The 20,675-nt window shown below is 42.2% G+C and overlaps 1 protein-coding gene across 1 annotated transcript in view; it reads right to left on the reverse strand.

Annotated features, from left to right (window-relative positions):
• The window catches only part of alk (ALK receptor tyrosine kinase), a 408,113-nt gene that overhangs the window by 48,878 nt on the left and 338,560 nt on the right, over window positions 1–20,675 (reverse strand). Inside the window, exons 9-11 of the mRNA XM_069661200.1 lie at window positions 19,098–19,270; window positions 16,883–16,977; window positions 9,347–9,466 (exon numbers count right to left, since the gene is read on the reverse strand). Coding sequence (XP_069517301.1) covers window positions 9,347–9,466; window positions 16,883–16,977; window positions 19,098–19,270 — 388 coding nt within the window. The remainder of the gene's footprint in view (window positions 1–9,346; window positions 9,467–16,882; window positions 16,978–19,097; window positions 19,271–20,675) is intronic.

Genomic DNA, 20,675 nt, shown 5'->3' on the forward strand with positions numbered 1-20,675 from the left:
GAGATTATCACTTTAACATCTGTTTTTTATTTCAAGGGAACATAAAAGAGAAAGTGTGGCTGAAATTCAGTATGCAACATAGGTTCATGACATATCTGTTTCTCATGGTCAGTCCACATATATCCCACAATATTCCCACTGCTCCATTTTCAAATATGCAGATATAAAGAGAAGAATATTATTTTTGAGCGGGCAAACGGGAAGCCAATCATATGAGCTGCTATCATCTTCTTCACAAGTGCAGCGGGGGACGTAGTGACAGGATCACAGGTGACAAACATTTCTCCTCGTTTCCCGTGTAATCCCATGTGTCGGTACTAATTGAAGTTCTTTTCACTGTAATTAGCACAAGATTAGTCTTGTCAGATGGACGTGGACGGACTTAACGCTGCAGCACTAAATCCTGATTCCAGCCTGGTGAACACAGAGCAGTGGGGAAGACACCAGGGAGAGAAGAACCTCTTTCTCACTCGCTCCTCTGTCTCCCTCTGCTCGGCTGTGAACTACTTATCATTCATTCCAGTGCAGGGCTGCAAATCTGACACCAGCTAAAGTCAAAGTCATTCAGGAAACAGAACAGCTCTCATGGCTCTGAGTTTGCTGCTAAGTGTCATTGTTAAGCTGTTTGTGATTTAGATATTTACAGATTTTTTAAGATTTTGCAAGGACAGGTACAGTCGTAAACTGATGAAATAGTGACAAGTTACAGATGACAGAGATAGGATGGCAATGGAGGAGTCTCAGGAGGGCGACTTAAAGTTATGATGCTCAACACCACAACACCAATTGCTGTAAAAGTTGCCTGCTGTGAAGAGCCTATTACAGTTGAAGCCTAGGATTTAAGATCCCAGTATTAGGAGGATCTCTTGCCAAAATCCACTCCCTCTGACTGAGGAAAATAACTGCAGGAAGCTGGTATGAGCATGAGTTATTTGGAGAAATGGGGCTCGCATTTTGACTGTCAAATATCTGCACCTTTCTTATTTTTAGCTGTGTTAATGTACACAGAGGAAAGCAGCTGTGCTTTGTTAATGAGCATCTGAAAAAATGATCTACTGTTCAGTGTACAAGGTTTATATGGAGGTGTATTATCTACAGAGGCCCAGCAGTGGTTGGTCTGCCAGAGAGGGTGGGCGGAGCTAAGCGGCTGCTTTTCGGGTCTCTGAACAAAGAAAAGATGGATGACTACAGATACAACTTCAAAAATAAGTGAAAATCCAAAGAAAAAGAAACAAATTGGAAGTTCAGATGAAGGCAAACTAAAAAGGAAAGCGACTGTCAGCGAGGAAAATCAAGAGTTACAACCGGAGCCAACCGTGGACGTCACACATGCAACACTGTCTGGATATCTGGGAAGCGTGCTCCCGCAATTACCGTTTATCACCACAGGTGTCACCAAAGAGAACAAAACTTAAATCTTCAAGATTATCACTTTAAGAGTTCATCTTTCACATCTCCACACAAGCCTCATTACTTCAATATTAAACAAACAAGGTGATTAAAAAAAATAAATAAAGCAGTCTCATGTTAGAAATCAATGTCTCTTCAGCACTATTTGATGGGGCAAAGGGGGATGTGAGCTGAGCTGCTGCTAACTTTAGCTTTCTAACTGACTAAAATGCTTCATCCGGTTCAATAAGTAAAAAACGATGGTGAGGTGACTTGAAACAGTTAGAAAGTAAAAAACATGCATCTTACAGGTAAAGCATGAGACTCATGTATGCTGGTACAGGAGTTTGGTGTGGCATAGAACTAAAGAAATGGGAAAGAATAGTAAAAGATGACTTTTTTGGCTTTTGCCTTTAATGTAGAGGACAGCTGAAGAGAGACAGGAAACGCGGAGGGAAGAGAGTGGGGGACGGCATGCACCAAATGATCGGCAGACCAGGAGTCGAACCTGCAATCGGTGCATCAAGGACAGTAGCCTCTGCACATGGTGTGCCTGCTCTACCAACCGAGCCAAACCAGCGCCCCGTAAAATATTCTTATTGAACAGCCAAATCCAATTTGAGTACAGCCCATGAGAGATAAATTGTGCTCTCACAGATTCATCCCACTTTCTGTAGCAGCCAGTCCAAATGAGGACAAGTGTTACTGCTGGGAACCTTTCTGAACTGCATGTAGAGCTTCATATTTGTCATTCTGATCCTCTTGATTGGTTTTGTACAAGGTCACCAAGTAAGAAATCCAACATCCGTACTTCATACTAAGCTCCACTCTGCCTCTGCAAACATCTCCTTTGAGTTTGGTAGTGTTGCCAGCAGAGTCAATTTGCAGAAGGCCAATACTTGGGAAAACACTTTCAAACACCTGCTATGGTAAGAAAACAATTTGGAGTTGAGCCTGGTCTTAGCAAATGTACTCCTACTGTAAAAAAAATACTGTTGTGGGGTGACTGGAGTTCTGTCTGGCTTCCATCCAGTAGGAGTAAATTGATCCCCCAAGTCAGTATTTTCACCACCCAACAAGGTAAAACCGAGTTAAGACTGTTGAAAGTAAATCCATCACTGGAGCAGAAAAGCCTCCAAAGCCAAACAGAGCTTTAGTCGTAAATCTTACCGTGCTTAATGGTTTACACTGAGATGGCAATCAGTTCAAGTAAAGTGAAAAGAACGGAGGTAAGATCTGGAGTCTGAATGTTGTGTCTTAATATCAGTTTTTTGTGAAAGGTGAAGATATGAATAACAACCCTGATGTTGGACTGTTTAACGCGATTTCTGCTACTGTTGAAGTTTCAAAAGTTTCACACTTCAACCCATCTGATCGATCTTGTTTGGTCCATCAATATAAGTGGTTTGTTACAGGCACACACACAAACACACCAAAACACACCACCCATCTGGCCTAATGAGCCATTCTGTGATAGGCACTTGGCAGAGCAAACAAAAACAAGATGTGCTCTCATAGATGATGGTCTACTCTAATAAGTGGTGTGCAGCCTCTTCAGCCCCTCTGACCTCCAACAATAACACACACACACATGCACGCACACACACACACACTCCAAAACATCCCTTGCCTGCCTATTATATGAACCTCCTTTTCCACGAACTTTGACACCGCTGGTATGCCATCATCATAACAAACTCAGCCTCCATCAGAGAAAGGGGCATTGCTGGGCACTGTGATCAGTGAGCGATTGTTCCAGACACGTCCATAAGAGAGAGAAGAGACAAAGAGTCAAAGAGAGAGGAAGAGGGAGTTTAGAGAAATGTCTCTGATTGGATTGTCACACTGACAACAAGGCTCCAGCAGTCTTTATCTCATCTGAACATGATTAAAACAACAGTCAACATCTCTTTCTGTATGACTGACAAAGGCAAGTAAACAAGTATGTCAGCCCCACGTTAGGCCTGTGAACAGTTTATGAATCAAGCAATGAATCTCCTTCAGTTTTGAGAAAAAAATAATTGTCCGTTGGTACCATAGACAGCTCCCTAAAAGTGAGGCCAAACCCTCTCTATCGCCCCCTGCTGACTGGCTGCAATATAGGCCATAAAGCCCGCCTCCTCCATGTTAATGGATGGATCATGAGTCAAACTATAAAATCAAATACATTTTTCTCAAACATGGTTTCTGTCATTATAGCTAGTTCTTATCATGATGATTTATGTCCAAGTGTTCATTTTTCTGACAAGTTTATTTTTATTAGATATTTGATGCTGTAAAATGGATGATTGACAGCTCTGCTGACAAATACGGCTCCTGCAGCTGGTCTGTTCCGGATTAGCAGAGTAGACGAGGGTCGGCTAGAGGAGACGTAACTAAAACACTACACTACACAATCACTACAGTCAATGAAGTTCCCATATCTGTGAATGTCTGCTTCAGACCAACACAAAGAAGCTGTCCTGCTGTTAAATACACTGACATGCAGGATCCTTGCTGTTTTTTTTGGTAATTTAAGTGTGTGTTTTGGATAGCAGAAGTGGCTACAGCGGCTCCAGCTGCCGATCTCTATTGCAGACTTTAGCTCCAAATGATGTCATCATCGCAAGATGGCAGCACCTATCCCAGGGGCTCTTTTGGCATCACTTTTGCGCATTGAGAGCAGATCTATGGTATAGTCCATCTATATATACAGTCATTGGTTGAGACATACAGTATGCCTTGCAGGTGAAGATGCAGCACTCCAATTCAAATAAATGGAGCCAGTCTTAAAAACTGTTTAAGATTGTCATTCCATTCAACACTTTACATAAAATAAAGTGGCACAGACAACATAAATGGGACATTAATATTAAATCATATCTGGCTGTATTATACCTGTACAAATGTCCCTGATAAGTTAAAAGACAAATATATGCACCCGAAACACACTGTAGGTAAAAAACAAAACAAAACTTAAACTCCTCATTCTGCACTGCTTTCCTCTCTTTGCATGTATGTATAGCATCCTCCTCCTTATCCAGTGACAGTTGTCCTCCTTGGGCCGACCATTAGAAAGATGGATCAAGGCTGGCACGCCATGAACGGATCTGCATGCTAAGTGCGAAGCTTATGGAGCACAAGAGTCCAATTAATTACAAAAGCCTGTTTAGCGTGGCACTGCTCGTTATCAGTCTCATATCTGTCTTAGTGACTAATGTTCCCACTCCAAAACCCAAAGTAGCAACAACTAGCTAACTGTTTGCCGCAGGCCGATGTTTATGAAGAAGTAAAGAATAAAGCACAGACTCATATTTCCAATCTGCAGCTAATTAGCGAGCGCATAATGGCCAAAACTCAGGCACCAACATCTGCTGTCAGTTATTTTCAAGAGCCAATCGCATTGCTTCTATCGCCCTCCCTTCTGTCTTTGATTTGATGCCAGTTTTTGTCTCACACAGAACTTTCAGTTGTTGCTGTTATATAAGCGGATGTAGAACACCTTGATATGAAAATGTGCTGTCTCTTCAGAGACGCTAATGCTTCTACATCCTACCACACTTTGCAGATAGGTTGTAAATATGATATTTTTTGCATCGTGACAGTGTACTGTGTAAAGTTTTTTTGTTGTCTTAAAAGAAACTGAAAACAGTGATCTTAGTCAGTCACACACCCATAAACACACAGCCACACACACACTGTTTCACACACAAATAGCCAGAAAGAAAGAAGACTGGAGCTCATTTTGGGCCTAGCGATGCGTTGCTTTCCCATCAGGAGAGGTAATCACAGAGAGGAAAGAAAGCACGCTCATCTAGGTTGACTTTCTCACTTCCCCCCTAAAAAGCAACTGATGAGTCAGCAGCGAGAGGCGGCTGCCACACAGTAGGGCAGTCATGAGAAATGAAAGTGACTGCTGCCAGAATAGTGGGGAATCAGTGGAGATGAGGGGGAAAGAACAAGAAGAAAGAAGAGTATGAAGGTGAAGTTAGAGCGAAGGGGGTAGAAAAAGAGCAGGAGGAAGATGTGGGACGGACTGAGATCACAAAGACATGACGGCGGGGTGGGAGGGCAGTAATGTGAACTAACAGACAGTCAATAACAGCTTTTAAATGGCAAAGATTGGAAACAAATGGAGAAACATAAGGGAATGCTCCAGGCACAGATATGGTGCCTGAGTGAAAGGGAAGATGAAAGGGAGAGTGAGAGAAGAGACGCTGACGTTCTGTGGGGTTAATCATTGAGCGTGTCGGGGGAAGAAGAGAGCCGTGTTGGAGTGACAGGTCTGCTGAGCTCAAACCCTCATCAGGCTTGCTGTCCGGCCCCGCAGACGTCAAAGCATCAGCTCCACAAGGGGAAGAAGGAGACGCCTGGCGAATGTTAACCGCTCAAGGCTGTCTTTGAAATGGCCAAGGTATAACTGCAAGTTCAACTTCTTTCCCCCCCAAGTTAATATCTATGATAATCACAAGGGCGGGAGCAGTGTGGTCTCAAAGTCCCATCTTCCTCTGAGGAGATTTAAGTCTGCTGGCTTTATTGTATCCATACTGAGTATTACCCATGTAAGCACATTAAAATCACCTTTTTGTTGCTAACCTTGCAGCCAAATCCTGTCAGCAAACTCCCCCTGCATCGAATACCCTTGATATAATTTTCTGTATAATATCTTTCCTCAAATACCCTACTTCCTGCTCAGCATACAAGAGTGCCTGATAGAGTTTGTTTACTGATTGACCCTCTGGTTCAATGCTTATTCCTTTAACATTATCAAATCATGTAAGCTGGCCAAACATTAGTCTGATTTTTTACTGTCCTGGTTTGACCATCAAGAGACAAACAGACGGCTCTGTGTTCAAGACTAAAGAGTGACCCACATCACAGAAATTCAATCAGACAAGTCGCTGTGCAAAACATCCAAAAATTAGCATATTAGGACACGACACACTAAGTTGACTACTGGTCCATGTTCTCTGCTGTAGAGCCGCGCTGTTGCGGCCGACTATCAGCCCTACTTTATGTGGTGTGTCAGGCCCCGTTTGCTGTTATTGGTCATCAGCAGCTGTTCAACAGGAAAATGTTACATGTAAATATGCCGTGCAGGCAGTCATGAGAGAGAGACATCTTTCTGTCTGTGAGGGGTACTCCACAGATTTAGCAATGCACTCGATAACATGGAGTGCAACAGAACTAATGTCAATTAAGAGAGCAGTAAGGAAGAGAACAAGGGTCAGGCATAATAACTAAAATGAGGAGATGTTGTTATTTTTGTTATTTTGAAATGTTGTCAATAAATTATAAATATTTGAAATCAGAGGAGGAAAAAGACTCTGTTGTGTAACATCGAGGGAGCAGCTATTTTAGATTTAGTCTTAGTGTTTAGACGAAAATGCTGTCATATTTCAGTCATTTTTAACGTAGTTTAAAAATGTTTTCTCTCTTTAAAGTGGTTTAAAGATCTCAGTTCCGTTCTCTTTGGCAGCACCTTTGGCGATAAACAGTAATTACGGGAGCACGCTTCCCAGATATCCAGTTGTAACTCTTGATTTTCCGCTCTGACGGTCGCTTTCCTTATAAGACTGTTTGCCTTCATCTGAGCAGCAATTTGTTTCTTTTTCTTTGGATGTTCACTTATTTTTGAAGTTGAATCTGTAGTAATCGATCTTTTCTTTGTTTGTTCAGCCATAGTAGATTATTGTTTACTCGCAACACTTGCAGAGACCGGAAAAGCAGCCGCTTAGCTTCGCCTACCCTCTCTGACAGACCAACCACTGCTGGATGATGGAAAACGCGTCTCTAACTGGGCAACGCTTGTGATTTTTTCCACAAAAGTCGCCACCAACACCCAGTCCATAATACTGCAGATGCAAAGGCCTTCATCAGTGGGCCATAGGCTCAATCACCATGGACGGATTATCATGACCACGGACCCTGGGCACAAACTTGCCAAGGGCCCTACACAAATGCAAAAAGGCCTAGTACACTTGCACTACGGAATTTAATGAAGAAACACTTAAACTATGTTATTCAAACAACATTGTTAAAGAAACACTTTACAGGGTATTCATTCTTAAAGCCAAGGGCCCCCCTTTGCTCAGGGCCCTGGGCATGTGCCCACTTTGCCCATGTGGTAATCCGTCTATGTCAATCACCATTGTGTTACCTCATTCGGTGATAGATAGTAATTTAACAGACATTTATTTAAATGAAAATCTTCCAGATTATTACTTTAAACTAATACAATTCTAACCTTATATATGTATCAGACATTGGTATCAAGGTGAACGGTTACACCAAGTATTTGACTCTATAAAGCACCATTTCACTCTCTAAACACTTTTACTTGTGTTATACCCAGATTCTTTACCTTGGATAATCTAGCTTAGACTCTCCCACCGATTCTCCCCCCTTATTTTATTTGTAGCCACAGGGTGTCTCTCCGTCTCCCGTTACTGCATTGTGTTAAAAAATAACGTGTGTCCATCTGTTTTTCCAACCAAACCTGTTTTGCGTGCATGGCGCTGCATTGTTGTCAAGCTGCTGTCATCACCTGTGTGACTGGGTCGGATTTAGGGGGATCTGCTCAGGCCCGTCAACCAATTCAACCAGTTACAGGAATGCATTGCTTGTATTTTGAGGGATTAGATGCACAGTGGGGGAAAATATCATGTAAATGAAATGTCCGACAGTCCACCGCTTAGATTTTAGTCCCTTCTTGTCTCGTTAACAAAAACAAAACATACGTGATGACGATCTATTTTAGCTCATCAACAACTCGTCTTCCTCATAGGAAAAGGGTCGCTGACAAACATTTATCGTCATCATTTTCATAAATGGAATAATACTGCTTTAGAGCAATGATGATGAGACAGATGAAAACATACTAATGCTGGCATTAAAATGGTCATGTGTTTCGTTCATTATATTGTTTGAAACAATAATTTATTTGTCTTCATATAGGCAGAGAAAGTAGTATTCTCCTACATTCAAGTACGACCTCATAATTTGAAGCAGTTTATCATGGGGACCAAAGAGTGTGAGTGTGATTTCTAACCAGTTTCAAACACAAGGCGAGCCTCTGTGCCCTACAAAATTGATTTGCTGGGCTATAACAGCGTATGAATGTCATAAAAGGCTTTCATGCTGCCTGGGAGAGAAAACAAGATATAGATGGATGCAATTACAATCCTGGAGTGTGGGAACGCCGTTCAGACCAATCTTGTTTGGGCTGGAAAACTGCAAAATCCCAGGAACTGAGACAAAGTTCACGTTCATTCAACATTTTAACAAATGCTGTGTCACTGCATGCTAAGCACCAAACTATTTCTGTGAAGTATCCATTCAGAAAAACATTTAGTGCGTGGCGTATCTCTAAAAGGTAGCAGCAGATATATTTCAGCACAGAGGCTCCAACACGTCCAGTGTACCTCCAGCACTTCTAAGCTACCAGCTAAGAAATTGAGCTTTAGAGCAGGTTTGATATGGAAGTAACTGTAACTTATGACTTCAAATATAGGTATTGAATCTCTGCTTGTCTTGTCCTTTTGAAGCGGGGAAGTGAGAAAGTGCTAGGTGGAAAATGTCAAGTCTGTTTAAGTGGCTCCATTGACATTCTCAGAAGACAAATTGGAGGATTTTACACTTCAAAACTGCCCGTCCTGCTCCATTTGATGCCAAAGGAGATCTCTCCAGCACCCACTAAGATGTGGGTGTGGTGCTGACCAGTAGGGGGCACACTTACTTTGTTGCAGCCCATGCATCATGGCATGCTCAGCACGTGTAGATTAATTGTGAATCATTAATGCGTGCAAGCATATGTGTGTGTGTGTGTGTGTGTGAGACAGAGCAAAAGAGAGTGCAAGAAAGACAGAGAGACAGAGAAGGAGAAACAGAGACAGTGAAAATGTGACTGTGGAAAATAGATCCATCTAAGCATGACTCACACTTCCGCTTTACCAGAGGTAATCAAGCTCACACTTACAGTAATCTGTGATGGGGTAGTTCATCAAAGGGCTTCCGATGGATGGGGGCGTCGTCCTGACAGTTGGTTTAAAAGGCAGCCTGGTTGTGCTGGTGGCCACTGGTGGAAACTCTCCGTTGGCTGAAATGAAATAAAATGCATTCATTGAAAGAAACGTTCTTTCCTTTGTATGCAGCAATGAAATCCTGTTGCTGTTGCGCTGAGAACTAGAAAAGCTAAGTGCAGTGGCAGCAGACCCCTCACTGGCATAGAAAATGTGGAACCACCAGCAGGGGTCATTCTTTCATTTGTACCACCAATAGCAACACAGAGGGAGAGGAAAGTATAACAGCTCCTCATCTCTATCTGTTGGGTAAGCACATTCAGTCACAGGGTTTTGTAGGAATCCATCAAGCCTCCAGCTTCATCACATTCCCAGGACTGAGATCATAAGCTCGCTGATACCTTGATCTTTCCCCCTCAAATTCTAACCTAGAATTAAGGCTTCCAGGCAAATGACTTGGCTGATTGGCTATTACAGTTAAAGACAGAGGAGCTGACATGTTTTTTTTTTTAAAGATGTTAAGGTAGGGGAGACTTATTTCAACTGCTAAAATGGCTGGGCGGTGACCTGGAAAAACAGTCACCTGCTCACACTCTCCAGTTCGGAACGGAAGGAGGGAGGCAGTAGTTCAGATAGTTGCTGAACACATGAATCAATTTCTTTGATTAGGTCCATGCACTGCAATCAGTGGTATAAAAGATTGGCCTGAATAGTGTTAAAGAAAGCTGCTGCCACATCTGATGAGGGACTGTAGAGACTACAAGAACAATCAATGCAACTCTGTCAGCTGAACATAACAAAATACTTTTCCAGGATTCACTTGAGGAAGTGCTGAAATGATAAAATCAATGCCCAACATCAGGATTACAACATCCTGCAGAGAAAATACATTCAAACTTAAATTTAAACAATTATTTGAAACAACAGTCATAGTCGCAGAACATGGAACATTTTTTTCACTGGTTTGAAATGTGCATCAACAAAACTTTGTCTCTCCAACTCAGCAAAGGTTTCCGGCATGTTCTCATTCCCAGGTTGTCAAATACCAACACATTGTCAGGCTGTTCTGCGCCAATAGGGAAGCACAAGGTACTTGTAGAGTCCTGCGCAAGACCCACCGATGTAAAGCCCTCGAGGCAATAATAGAAGCTTAGAGCATGGGAAAGTAAGTGACATACTAGTAAGTTACATACTCACAAAACCAGTATAAACAACACTTTTTGTAGGTCTCATTTTCACATGTTTTGTCAAAAGATTTTTTGATTCTAATTCAAGACCATGACACACAAAAAAAGAAAATTAGTGTCAACTGAAGCTGATTTCAGCTAGTTCCTATTTGCATTTGTTTCTCAATAAAAAACAAAGGGAAAAAAAAATCACCTCTGCAATACCTGTTGACGATGTTAAAGCTCCTGTGAGGAACTTTCGGTTTGTGTTGATTTTGGCGCCCCCTGTGGACAAAGCCGTACCTCTTATCTCTTTGCTGATTTTGTCCTGTACATGCTTAAGTGGTGGTTTTTATTAAAAAATCTCACCCTGCTTTCTTTAACAGTCTTATGTATCACTCACTTTAAAAATCTCCCCTGGAAAATGTAAACAAAGGCAGCGTGCAGTTAATCGCTTCGTCTCCCCCCCCACCAGCAGATTCAGGCATTATAAACAACTATATAGATATAATCAATATTGTCGCTGACGGTCTGGTTTGCTTTTGTAGGTCATGTAGAGTATTCACAAATAATTTCAGTCTGTTTTATAACCAGCGAAAAACTCCTCACAGGAGCTTTAATAAGACATTTCTCGTGGTACACTTATATATAGACGCATAATGTAAGGGCCGCTTTAGTTTGCAATGAAAGATGGATGAAGAAGAATACTGATATAACTTATTAAGTGTCTTTAAGGGAATGTAGACTTGAAGATCTCAGTTTCGGTCTCTTGGGCGATAACAGCGTTGCATGTGTGACGCTGTTAGCTCTGGTTGTCTGGCAGACCAATCACTGCTGGGTGATGGAAAACGCGTCACTAACTGGGCGCCGCTTGTGATGTTTTTCACCAACGTCGCCATAGCCACCCAGTCTGTAATACTGCAAATGCATAGGCTTTGAAAATCTTCAAGATTATTACTTTAAAGTCATATTAAGGGGTTCCTGTGGTTTTCATGGGAACTTTTTATTGCTGTTGTAAGTGTATCATGCAATGTGTGACTTGCATAGGTCTAGGCTCGGTCTTGGTCCTTTCTTTTTCTTGCCCTGCCTCGGGCTTGATCTTGACTTTTTCTCAGTCCCTAAAGTCTTGATCTCGTCTTGATCTTGGTACACTCTGGTCTTTCGGTTGTCTTGACTACAACACTAGTAGGAAGATCAATAATGTTAGCTTTGGGTGGTGGTCTGGGATAATGGATGGTTTAAACAAAACAGGACATTCACAGAGCAGACGGGGCTTCAAGTCTCATTTCAAACCAAAAGACAAAAAGTGGGCATCTGACAAACTGGGATGAGAGCGCCTTGAGGTTTCACTTTGTTATTTAAAAAACCCATATACAATGTTCAGCTTAGATTCTCTAAATGTGTCTGCGACTTTCCTCAAGTATGTTTTGTTCAAGAGTTCAGTCCAGTCGTTTATTTCTTTGATATAATGTTCTGCAGAAAAAGCCCTCAGTGGCTCTGATGCTGGGTGACCCCTGTTGCTTGCTGTGAAAACAAGACTTTGGAGATTATTTCTAAGAAGTCAGATAAGGTTCACTTTGGTTTGCACAGCCGATAACCTCTGCAATCATGCCAAACAACAAAGGGCATGATTTCACATTTTGACCTGCTGCTATTCTACAAGCCCTGCCTCTGATTTATAACTTTTAGAATAAAGCTGGATACAGTAGACCCCACACTGACTCGCCATCCCTAGAACAATAGAAATCAGGCTGCAACAATGCTTCAGTATATTAACACAAATAAGAGCCGTGCTTAAAGTCGTTTCATGCAACAGCTCTATTTCTGTTCTGCATATGGAATAAGCTCTTGAGAGGATGATTACATTTTTTCAGGGCTTGTTTGCATTTCATACGGCAAGAGAAAATAGCTGGTTTGTAGTTGTAGACTGGCCTGTCTTGTAGAGCAGCAGAACAGCATACAGTTTGTTTACACTGTGGCTGCCTGAGATTCTCCAAAGAATTGCCCGGACGGCAACAGAAGCACAGGAAAACTTCATGGTTTCATGAGAACATTTTCTTTCACTGGCTTTAGCCCTGCTATGCCTCAAGTACTCCTGGAGTCAAAATGCAGCTCCAGATAAGAACAGCAACCTATGGCTGGAGAGTTGGTTGTTCAAAACTGGCAAAAGAACTGCATGAGCAGAAATCCAACTACAAGCATCCTAATTGTGAGGAGCCAATGAGTTGCACACTTGGTGTCATTTGCCTCCTTGGTGAATCACGCCTGCTTTCCCTGCAAACATCCCGGGCGTGTCAGGAGACAAAAATGACAGATTTCAACTTTATCTTGATAATCATTTTTTCCACAAAAACACTCCCCCTTCTCTATCCCCGCTCCCCTGTCACCTCAGGCTAGAGGCTCACCGTTTATGACAATATGGCAGGGGGCTCCCTCAACAGCTGAAAGGTTTGCAAGCAACTGTGTGGTGCCGCTCCATTTGGTCCGAGAACACCTGCTTCGACTTAAAGCTAACAACTAGACATTGATATTATTTGTGCTTGAGTTAAAAGTACCCCTATAATCTATGGGTGAAATTCTGCAGCTGGTGGTCTCTACAAGAACCCTCTAAGCAGAGAAGTCTTGTAATTTTGGCTTCAAAGCTTAAAAAAAGCTCAGCACTGCTTTCTTTAAATCTGCCAGCTACAAAATCAATAGCTCATTCCCTCGCCCTGTAATCCTCAGATAAATATGATTGTCTAAGTCTGCACTGTTTGTGAGCTTTGATACAGATAGCGTTTATGTGCAGATTTGATGGATCACATATTACACGCCTGTGACTGCAATATGTTTGATTGTTTGAGCCAGTGCTCTACAAAACATGGTCTCTCTGTAAGTGAGCACCTTAGCTGTGTTACGTGCTCACAACAAGTTTAGAAACTTTTTATATCTTCAACCAACTCACTAATAAGACTCAGCGCATTGTTATTCTGAGCATGTGGGCAACACACTACAGCCGCAGACAGAGCATTGGTATGCTGCTGCAGCAGGAGCAGGACTCAGCAGGTCCACCACAGAGCAGCATGAACCAGAGGGCAGGGCAACAGCCTGCGTGGCTGTCACTGTTCATTAGCAGGGCGCCGTAAGCTGTCTGAAGCTCACCAAAGGCCAGCCATGGGAGGGATGGGGGTGGGGGGGCACCTTGTTTCCATCCAAAATATCTGAGGCTGCAATAGATAAACAGCTGGTATTACTTCCGGAAACGTGGGATTCAAAGCTTCTGTGCTTTAATTATATTTAGAAAAATGTATGTAGTATGTTTTTTAAAATCCAACACCATTTGTTAAACTTGTATTTCAGAATCCTGCACTTCTTCTGTGTGATTTAAAACCTGAACGCAGCTGATTACCTGGGAGAGACCACATGTGGATACTTTTTAATTAGCACTAATGTATTTGTCATCTCTGTGAATACACTGAAGACTGTAGAACATCTGTACTCACTGGTCCATGCTGTGTCTTCTGCATGTTTCTAATCACCCACAGGTACAGCAGATAATTACTGGAACATGTACATTTCACTGATACGTTGTTGTATTTTACAACTAACCAAGTTAGATAACAAAACACTAAACCAATCCAGCAAACCAAACAGAACATGACTGGAGCTGAAAAACTAGCTGGTGATTTGGAATGGCTGTTGGTTTGTTCATACAACGATGTCAGCCAAACAAATCAAATTATTTCCATCCAAATTAATTTTGGGTTTTGAGTTCAATGACGTCAAGGACCAGCTACTGAGGAGGCACATGCAGTGTGATGCTGGTGAGTCATTACAGAGGCAGCAGGTACTGCTGTTAGTGCAGCTCAGTGCCTGGTGAAGACGTGATGGTATGTGGCAGAGAGAGGAAAGGATGAACTTCCAGCGCTGTCTCACCCAATAAACTAATTTAATGATGCTGGTGAAGATAAAATGATAAATCTGACAACCAGGTCCAACACCTGAAGGGCAATGGATGCATCTTCAAGCGCATATGCTTGCCAAACTATACATCACACTAGAGCAAAAAGAAGTGTAGGGAAAGGTCACGGATGGCTGATCCTCTGCATAATGCGTTCGCAGTATGTTTTCACATCAACACATATTACAGGGCTGTGTCGTAACACTCAGGGATCCATCTCACTAATCACTCATGGTCATCACTCTTTGAAACGACTCCTTTGCTTAGCTTCTGCGTCTCCCATCAGCCGCTCTGATTGATGGGTTATAATATGTGACTGTGTCATGTGTGGCTGTGCTGTAGGTAATGAATACCTGGCCTAGATTAAGAACTTGCCATCCGTAAAGTGAGCGAATTGTGGATGGATGATCCCTGAGCGCATCCATAGCAGTGCCGCTGACGCTCCAGAGGACATAAAACACAATTGGTGTGCAAATATCTCCTGGAAAATGTCATCTCTTTAAATAAAGAGTCCCTGACCTAATAAGCTAGTGTTGATACAAGGCGATGGTGACTGCTGCAGCCTACAACAACAGCAATTTCTCACATCATATTCAGCTGATGAACTCATGTTATCTGATTGCATTTTGCAATTCTGTAATAGAGCGGAGATCATATCTGTGGTTGATGAATAAATTCTGCAAAAAACATCTTGAAGGTTTTAGAAAATCGATCAAGTGTGCCAGCGGCTTTCGTCATGACTTACATTACAGCATACAAAAAAGTGTTTTCGTAGGCGGAACTAATCACAACAGTTTCATTTAATCTTGACTTTGAACTTTTCCGTAACCTCACCACACCAAAAACTTTCTACCTTGTACTAGGGCTGCAAATATATGCAGATATATGGTTTAACAATTGCAATTGCGATGTGCAATAGTCATATCGCAGGACGAGTGACAGTGAAGCAAATTAACTGCAACATATGCAACACTGATATCAAATTAGTGCAGCTCTTCAACAGAGCACACAGAGACCACCTGCCTGTAAACTGTAAACAAGCACAAAAGCACAAGTCTCCTGCTTCCTGTCAGCACACACAACCTCACGCCGTGTGTGTGCTCCAGGTGTAGCGGCTAGTAAAAGTAAACACTCTGCAGCACGTTCACTCCGTTAACGGTCCGTTTATTTAACCACAGCGTTAACCAGCACCGGGACGAGGTGCTGCTGTTAACGGGAATACTCTCACTTATAAGCCACCTCGCGTAACGGAGCCTCAATCATCTCGCCGACATGATCTGTGATGGCAGACGCTCCGTTACGCGAGGTGGCTTATAGGTGAGAGTATTCCCGTTAACAGCGGCACCTCACACCTGAGCTCTCTCTACTTTTGATAAGGGTGTGGAAGTCTGAACCAAGAGTGATAAAGGTAGGAGGGAATTTTTGTTTTGTTAGAAGCAAATAGTATCAAATAGTAGTATACTATCGTGCAGCCCTACCTTGTCCCAAAAAAACGTTGACAGGGTCAGCTTTATAATCCAGTAAAAGAGACCGTGTCAGAGGGGACACCCTTGTCCTGGCCTTCTGAGTCTAATCGTGGGGGAAGATACGTAACACTGCTTCATTTTAACAGCGCTCCCATTGTCAGGGTTGTATTCAGGTGTTGAAATGCTCAGACATTATTATGCTTGTCACAGGTTCCTCCATGTAGGCAGAGATGGAGGGAGGCACTGAACTCTTAACCTTTCATTCTCCTGACTTCAGGCTGGGTTGTCATGTTACTCCTGTTTTTTTGTTCTGACAAACCCTCTCAATTATACCACCAAATATATACGGAAAGGTGACTGGAGGCTTGACCTTTATAGGCCTGCAGTAGAACATTGGAACATCAGCCCCTTATCAATCAGCATGCTCCGTTATGGCAGATTTGAACTGTTCTGACATTTCTTGACAAATCAAAGGTTTGAGTGCGTAGAAGAAATGTAATAATACATTCAATTTCCATAAATTTGTGCCAATACGTCTTCAAGCAAAGCTGCAGTACGTTTAATAAAGATATAATTTCAAAGACAGTAATAGATGCGTAAAAGACTTTTTAATGTATTGTGATAGCAAAAAGTTCTGTGCCACATGAAAGAAGATTGTATTGTATTATGACTGTCAGGGGAATTGCAGTGAATAAATTATGGATAAGTAAGTCTGTAATGAATGCTCAAAAGTGAACAAAACTGCCACTAAGTCAAATCGTATCTCTGTACAACAGGAACATAGGGCAGACCTGTATTGATTATTAATTCATTTTTTCCCCATTGTCCTTGTCAGGGTCAATCAATCTGGCAATCAGTTCAACCGAGCTCTGATGAAGTGGGAGTGAAAAAAGACAGACTCAACATTTTTACAGTACTCACATGCCAGAAAACAGTCCATACTAAAGGAGATGTTGTCAAGAGAGATGGCTGAACCGGCTCCAGGTCCATCTTCTGTGCTGAACTGCAGCCAGAACCTGCAGAGGGACAGAGTGCTTTTAACTTCCTCTCAGCCTGTGGACGCTTGGATAGCTCGAGACTGAAGCGATGTGGGGAAGAATTCATTGTGCTCAAAGAAAAATGCCACTGAGGTTTGGCTGCTGTGGGGTGTGCATTGTATGCCTTATGACAGCTCAGTCTGCATTGTTAAGAGCTGTGCTCTTACGCAGATAGGTGGGAAAAAAACTGAACAGATGTGACACGTTTGCTGATTCCAAATGAAATACTTTTATGCAAAGTCTAAATTATGTATGTCTAAAACTTGTAAAGGGATATTAAGACATTCTGTTCACTTTCTATCCAAGACTTAGTTAAAAACTGATATTACTTTTGTGTCTGTCCTGTGTTGAGTTCTAATGCTTAGCTTAGTTCTGCTGAGCTTACTGGCTGCTTGCTTCAGCTTCATATTTAACGTATAGAAATGACAGTGGCATCTTTATTCTCTATCTGAGGAGTGAAATCCTTTTTTTTTTACATTTTAAAATCTTTATAGATGTAAGACACTTACTGGGAATCTACACCGACACTGTAGATGAACGTGTGCGACACGTAAGCGTCAAGACAGCATCTTTTTTGCAATCAACGCCGGCTGCAACTACAGCAAAGATGAGTCTCAAAGTTAGCCAATGGTAGTTGCTATTCCTGGCCATAAACAGGGGTGGCAGTGACGCAAAAAAAAGGGTGCAGTCTGCCAAAAACAGTGGAAGAAGACAACTTTGCACTAAGACTTATTTCTTAATTGTGCATAAGTTCTGTATTTATGTAGGATGTTTTGTTTTTTATTTATTTTTTTTATTTACCTTACCTTTGTTTAACCAGGAAAACGATGTAGAAGACAAAGAGAATTAATTAGTAGGATTGCTATATCCAGATGTTGAGGAAATGTACACATTCATTACTCTTTCAAATTAATCTTGTCTGCTCATCGAGCCGATCAATAACTTCAACAGGAAACTGAAATCGAAGTTGGCCAAAATGAAGAGATCACATCGTTTGACAAGGATTCCTTGGTTATGGGCGTATTTACATAGCAGTCAAACGGCTCTCTACGCTTCACTGACGCGCAGCAGTGGGGAAAAATACACTTGCTCGTAACAGGAACGGAGCAGCAGAAAATTACTCGCGTATTACGCCCGTCTCCCGCGCAGCATACGCGGCTGGTGGAGATTGCAGCATTGAATAACAATGGAGCGGTTCTGTCCCGGCACATGCGTGTCAAAAATACCCTTCAAATATGTTACCTGTGTAGATTCTCCTTTATGTTCACCAGAATTGGTGAGGCTGTAACATAACCTACTGTCACGTACTAAAACACATTCAAATTCTGCATATGGCGTCTGTTCTGTCCTTACATTCGTCTGCACTTCAGGCTGTACTTGTGATTCTATTTAAGCTCTACAAAGGTCACTGTGCAAAGAGTGGTAGGTTCACCTAGTGGTTACGGACATGACATTCTAATTAGGAGCACAAGCACAGCTGACTACATAACCCAGGAATCAAAAATTAATCACTCTCAGGGGAGCAGGATTATCCAAGCTTGAATGGCAAAGAAACCCAGTCAGGCAAACAGAGATGAACTGCCTTTTCAGCGTCTTGCTTATTTTATTTTGTTTTAAATCCTCCCTTTTCTGAGGGGAAATCAGGGCCATGGCTAATTGGTAGGCAAGAAGGGTGGGTAGAGCCTTGTGTATTGATTTCAACCCTCTTTATCACAGACAAGTGGGATGAAAAGAGGGGGGGATATTTTGTACACATGGCAGGTCCATGGCATAAAACTAGAGTCCCTGAGGGATTCATTAATTTTTTGGAGTTGAGAGGAAATGTTTCCCAGAAAATTGAATGTAAATGTTGAAAATCTGCATTCATGAGGGGTGAAAAAAGAAGGAGAGCTTCTTGTTTCTGTTTCTTAAAACCTCCTTATCCATGAAGGCAGTTAAGGATTTGTATAAATCTGTTGGATGTTTACTGGGATGAAAGTTAATGAATTTATTTGCGCTTAAACACTTCAAAGTGCCAGTTTGATGCCTTCAGACAGCCTGATATAATAATAATAACAAACAGTTAATGTGGTAAAAAGAAAGGTGAGCGTTTGTCGTACCAGTCTGCCAGGCCATACAGGGGAAGTATGACGAGCTTCCAGCCCTTTTCAGATTTGGGTTCACTGGCTGAATGCCACAGTCTGCGCTGCTCATCAGGGCCTGTGCTGTTCTCAATGATCCACAGAGAGAGCGACACCTTCTGTAAGCCTCCAAAGCACAACCAGAATCGAACCTGTTGAAGTAAGATAGAACATTTTGAATAAACAAAGCAGTAAAAATCTAAATGAACTCCCAGTGGTTTCTGAGAAATATAGTGCATCAGTATATAAAACAGCAAAGCAACTTTACCTTCCTTTGAATACGTTTTCATTTAAAGGAAACCAGCCAAGTTTTCTATCAGTCAAGGAAGGGATGCTCTTTAAATGCACTGAGATCAATCAGCAACAGCCATCTGTTCGCTTCTAATTATTCCAAGATTAATGGAATTCAACCAGGATTATAATTTGGGTTATTCTCCTTTCTATGCTGCTCCTGCATGCTTCAGCACAAATCAATCTTTCTCTGTTTACAGGACGGATATGGTTGGTGTATACCAGCTTGAAATTAAACAACACGTGTTAGCAGGAATTAAATGGAAAAAGGAAGTCTCATGCTTGTGACCATGTCCCTCTACAGCATTTTTAGAGCCAAGAACATAAATCTTGCTTCACCATTTAAGTGGAACAGATGCTGGCTTAAGCCAGATGAAAAACACATGTAGGGATGACACTGCCCAGACAACTATTCTGAGTGCTTGCATTGTGCTATTCGATAGCAGGTTGTGGTCCTTATCATCGACTGTTAGACCACATGGTCTGCGTGTAAACATCAAGATTACAGGCACTGCTCAGAGCACACTGGGCACAACATGAAAGTGAGCGTGGTCTGTAGCTAATACCCAAAACTAATATCCTCAGCATGGTCGTCCAAGAGCGGCCGGGCTACATTGAACAGCACCTGTCCAGGGTAGAGAGAAGGATTTAGAGCGTTAATCTGGAATCATGGCTAATCTTTGGCAGCGTGCCAATAAGATGGGAGGGAAGGTCTGCAACGGTGCCATACTGCCTCCACTGCTTACCGCAAAAATCACTAACCTCTAATTCACACCTGAGTAGCAGCAATGGTCTTACCCTACATTTGTTCTCCTCCTGGTTTTCCTCTCTCTCTGTTTGTTTGCATGTTTTTTCTTACTCAGGCTGACATTAATTCCTCTCCGTCTATCCTATCATCTTATTTTTTAACCTCTTGACCTTTGCATCACCTTCCTACCTCCATCCCTCACTTGCCTCACCTCACATCAATAACTCCCTGCACAAAGTATATGCGGGAGGCCGAAGGTCGCTGTAATGAGGAATATTACAATAACATCCAGAGCTCTACATGGTAGGCGCAACATCAATCAAGACCTCAAGTACACACCTCCCCCCGTGGACCTGCTGTGTGAACATTATGATCTGAATAATTTATGAACTCTAATATTTTTACAAATAGGTCAGCAGGTGCAAACTGTGATTGACGAGTTCTACCTCACTGTCTGTTAGGATGTGTCAGGTAATGCAGATGGCAGTGTTAACCTGCTGTCCTTGCACATTACTCTT

This window comes from Semicossyphus pulcher, unplaced genomic scaffold, assembly GCF_022749685.1.
Source record: "Semicossyphus pulcher isolate SPU_LCO1_2020_fin unplaced genomic scaffold, fSemPul1.0.p SCAF_14, whole genome shotgun sequence".
NCBI lineage: Eukaryota > Metazoa > Chordata > Actinopteri > Labriformes > Labridae > Semicossyphus > Semicossyphus pulcher.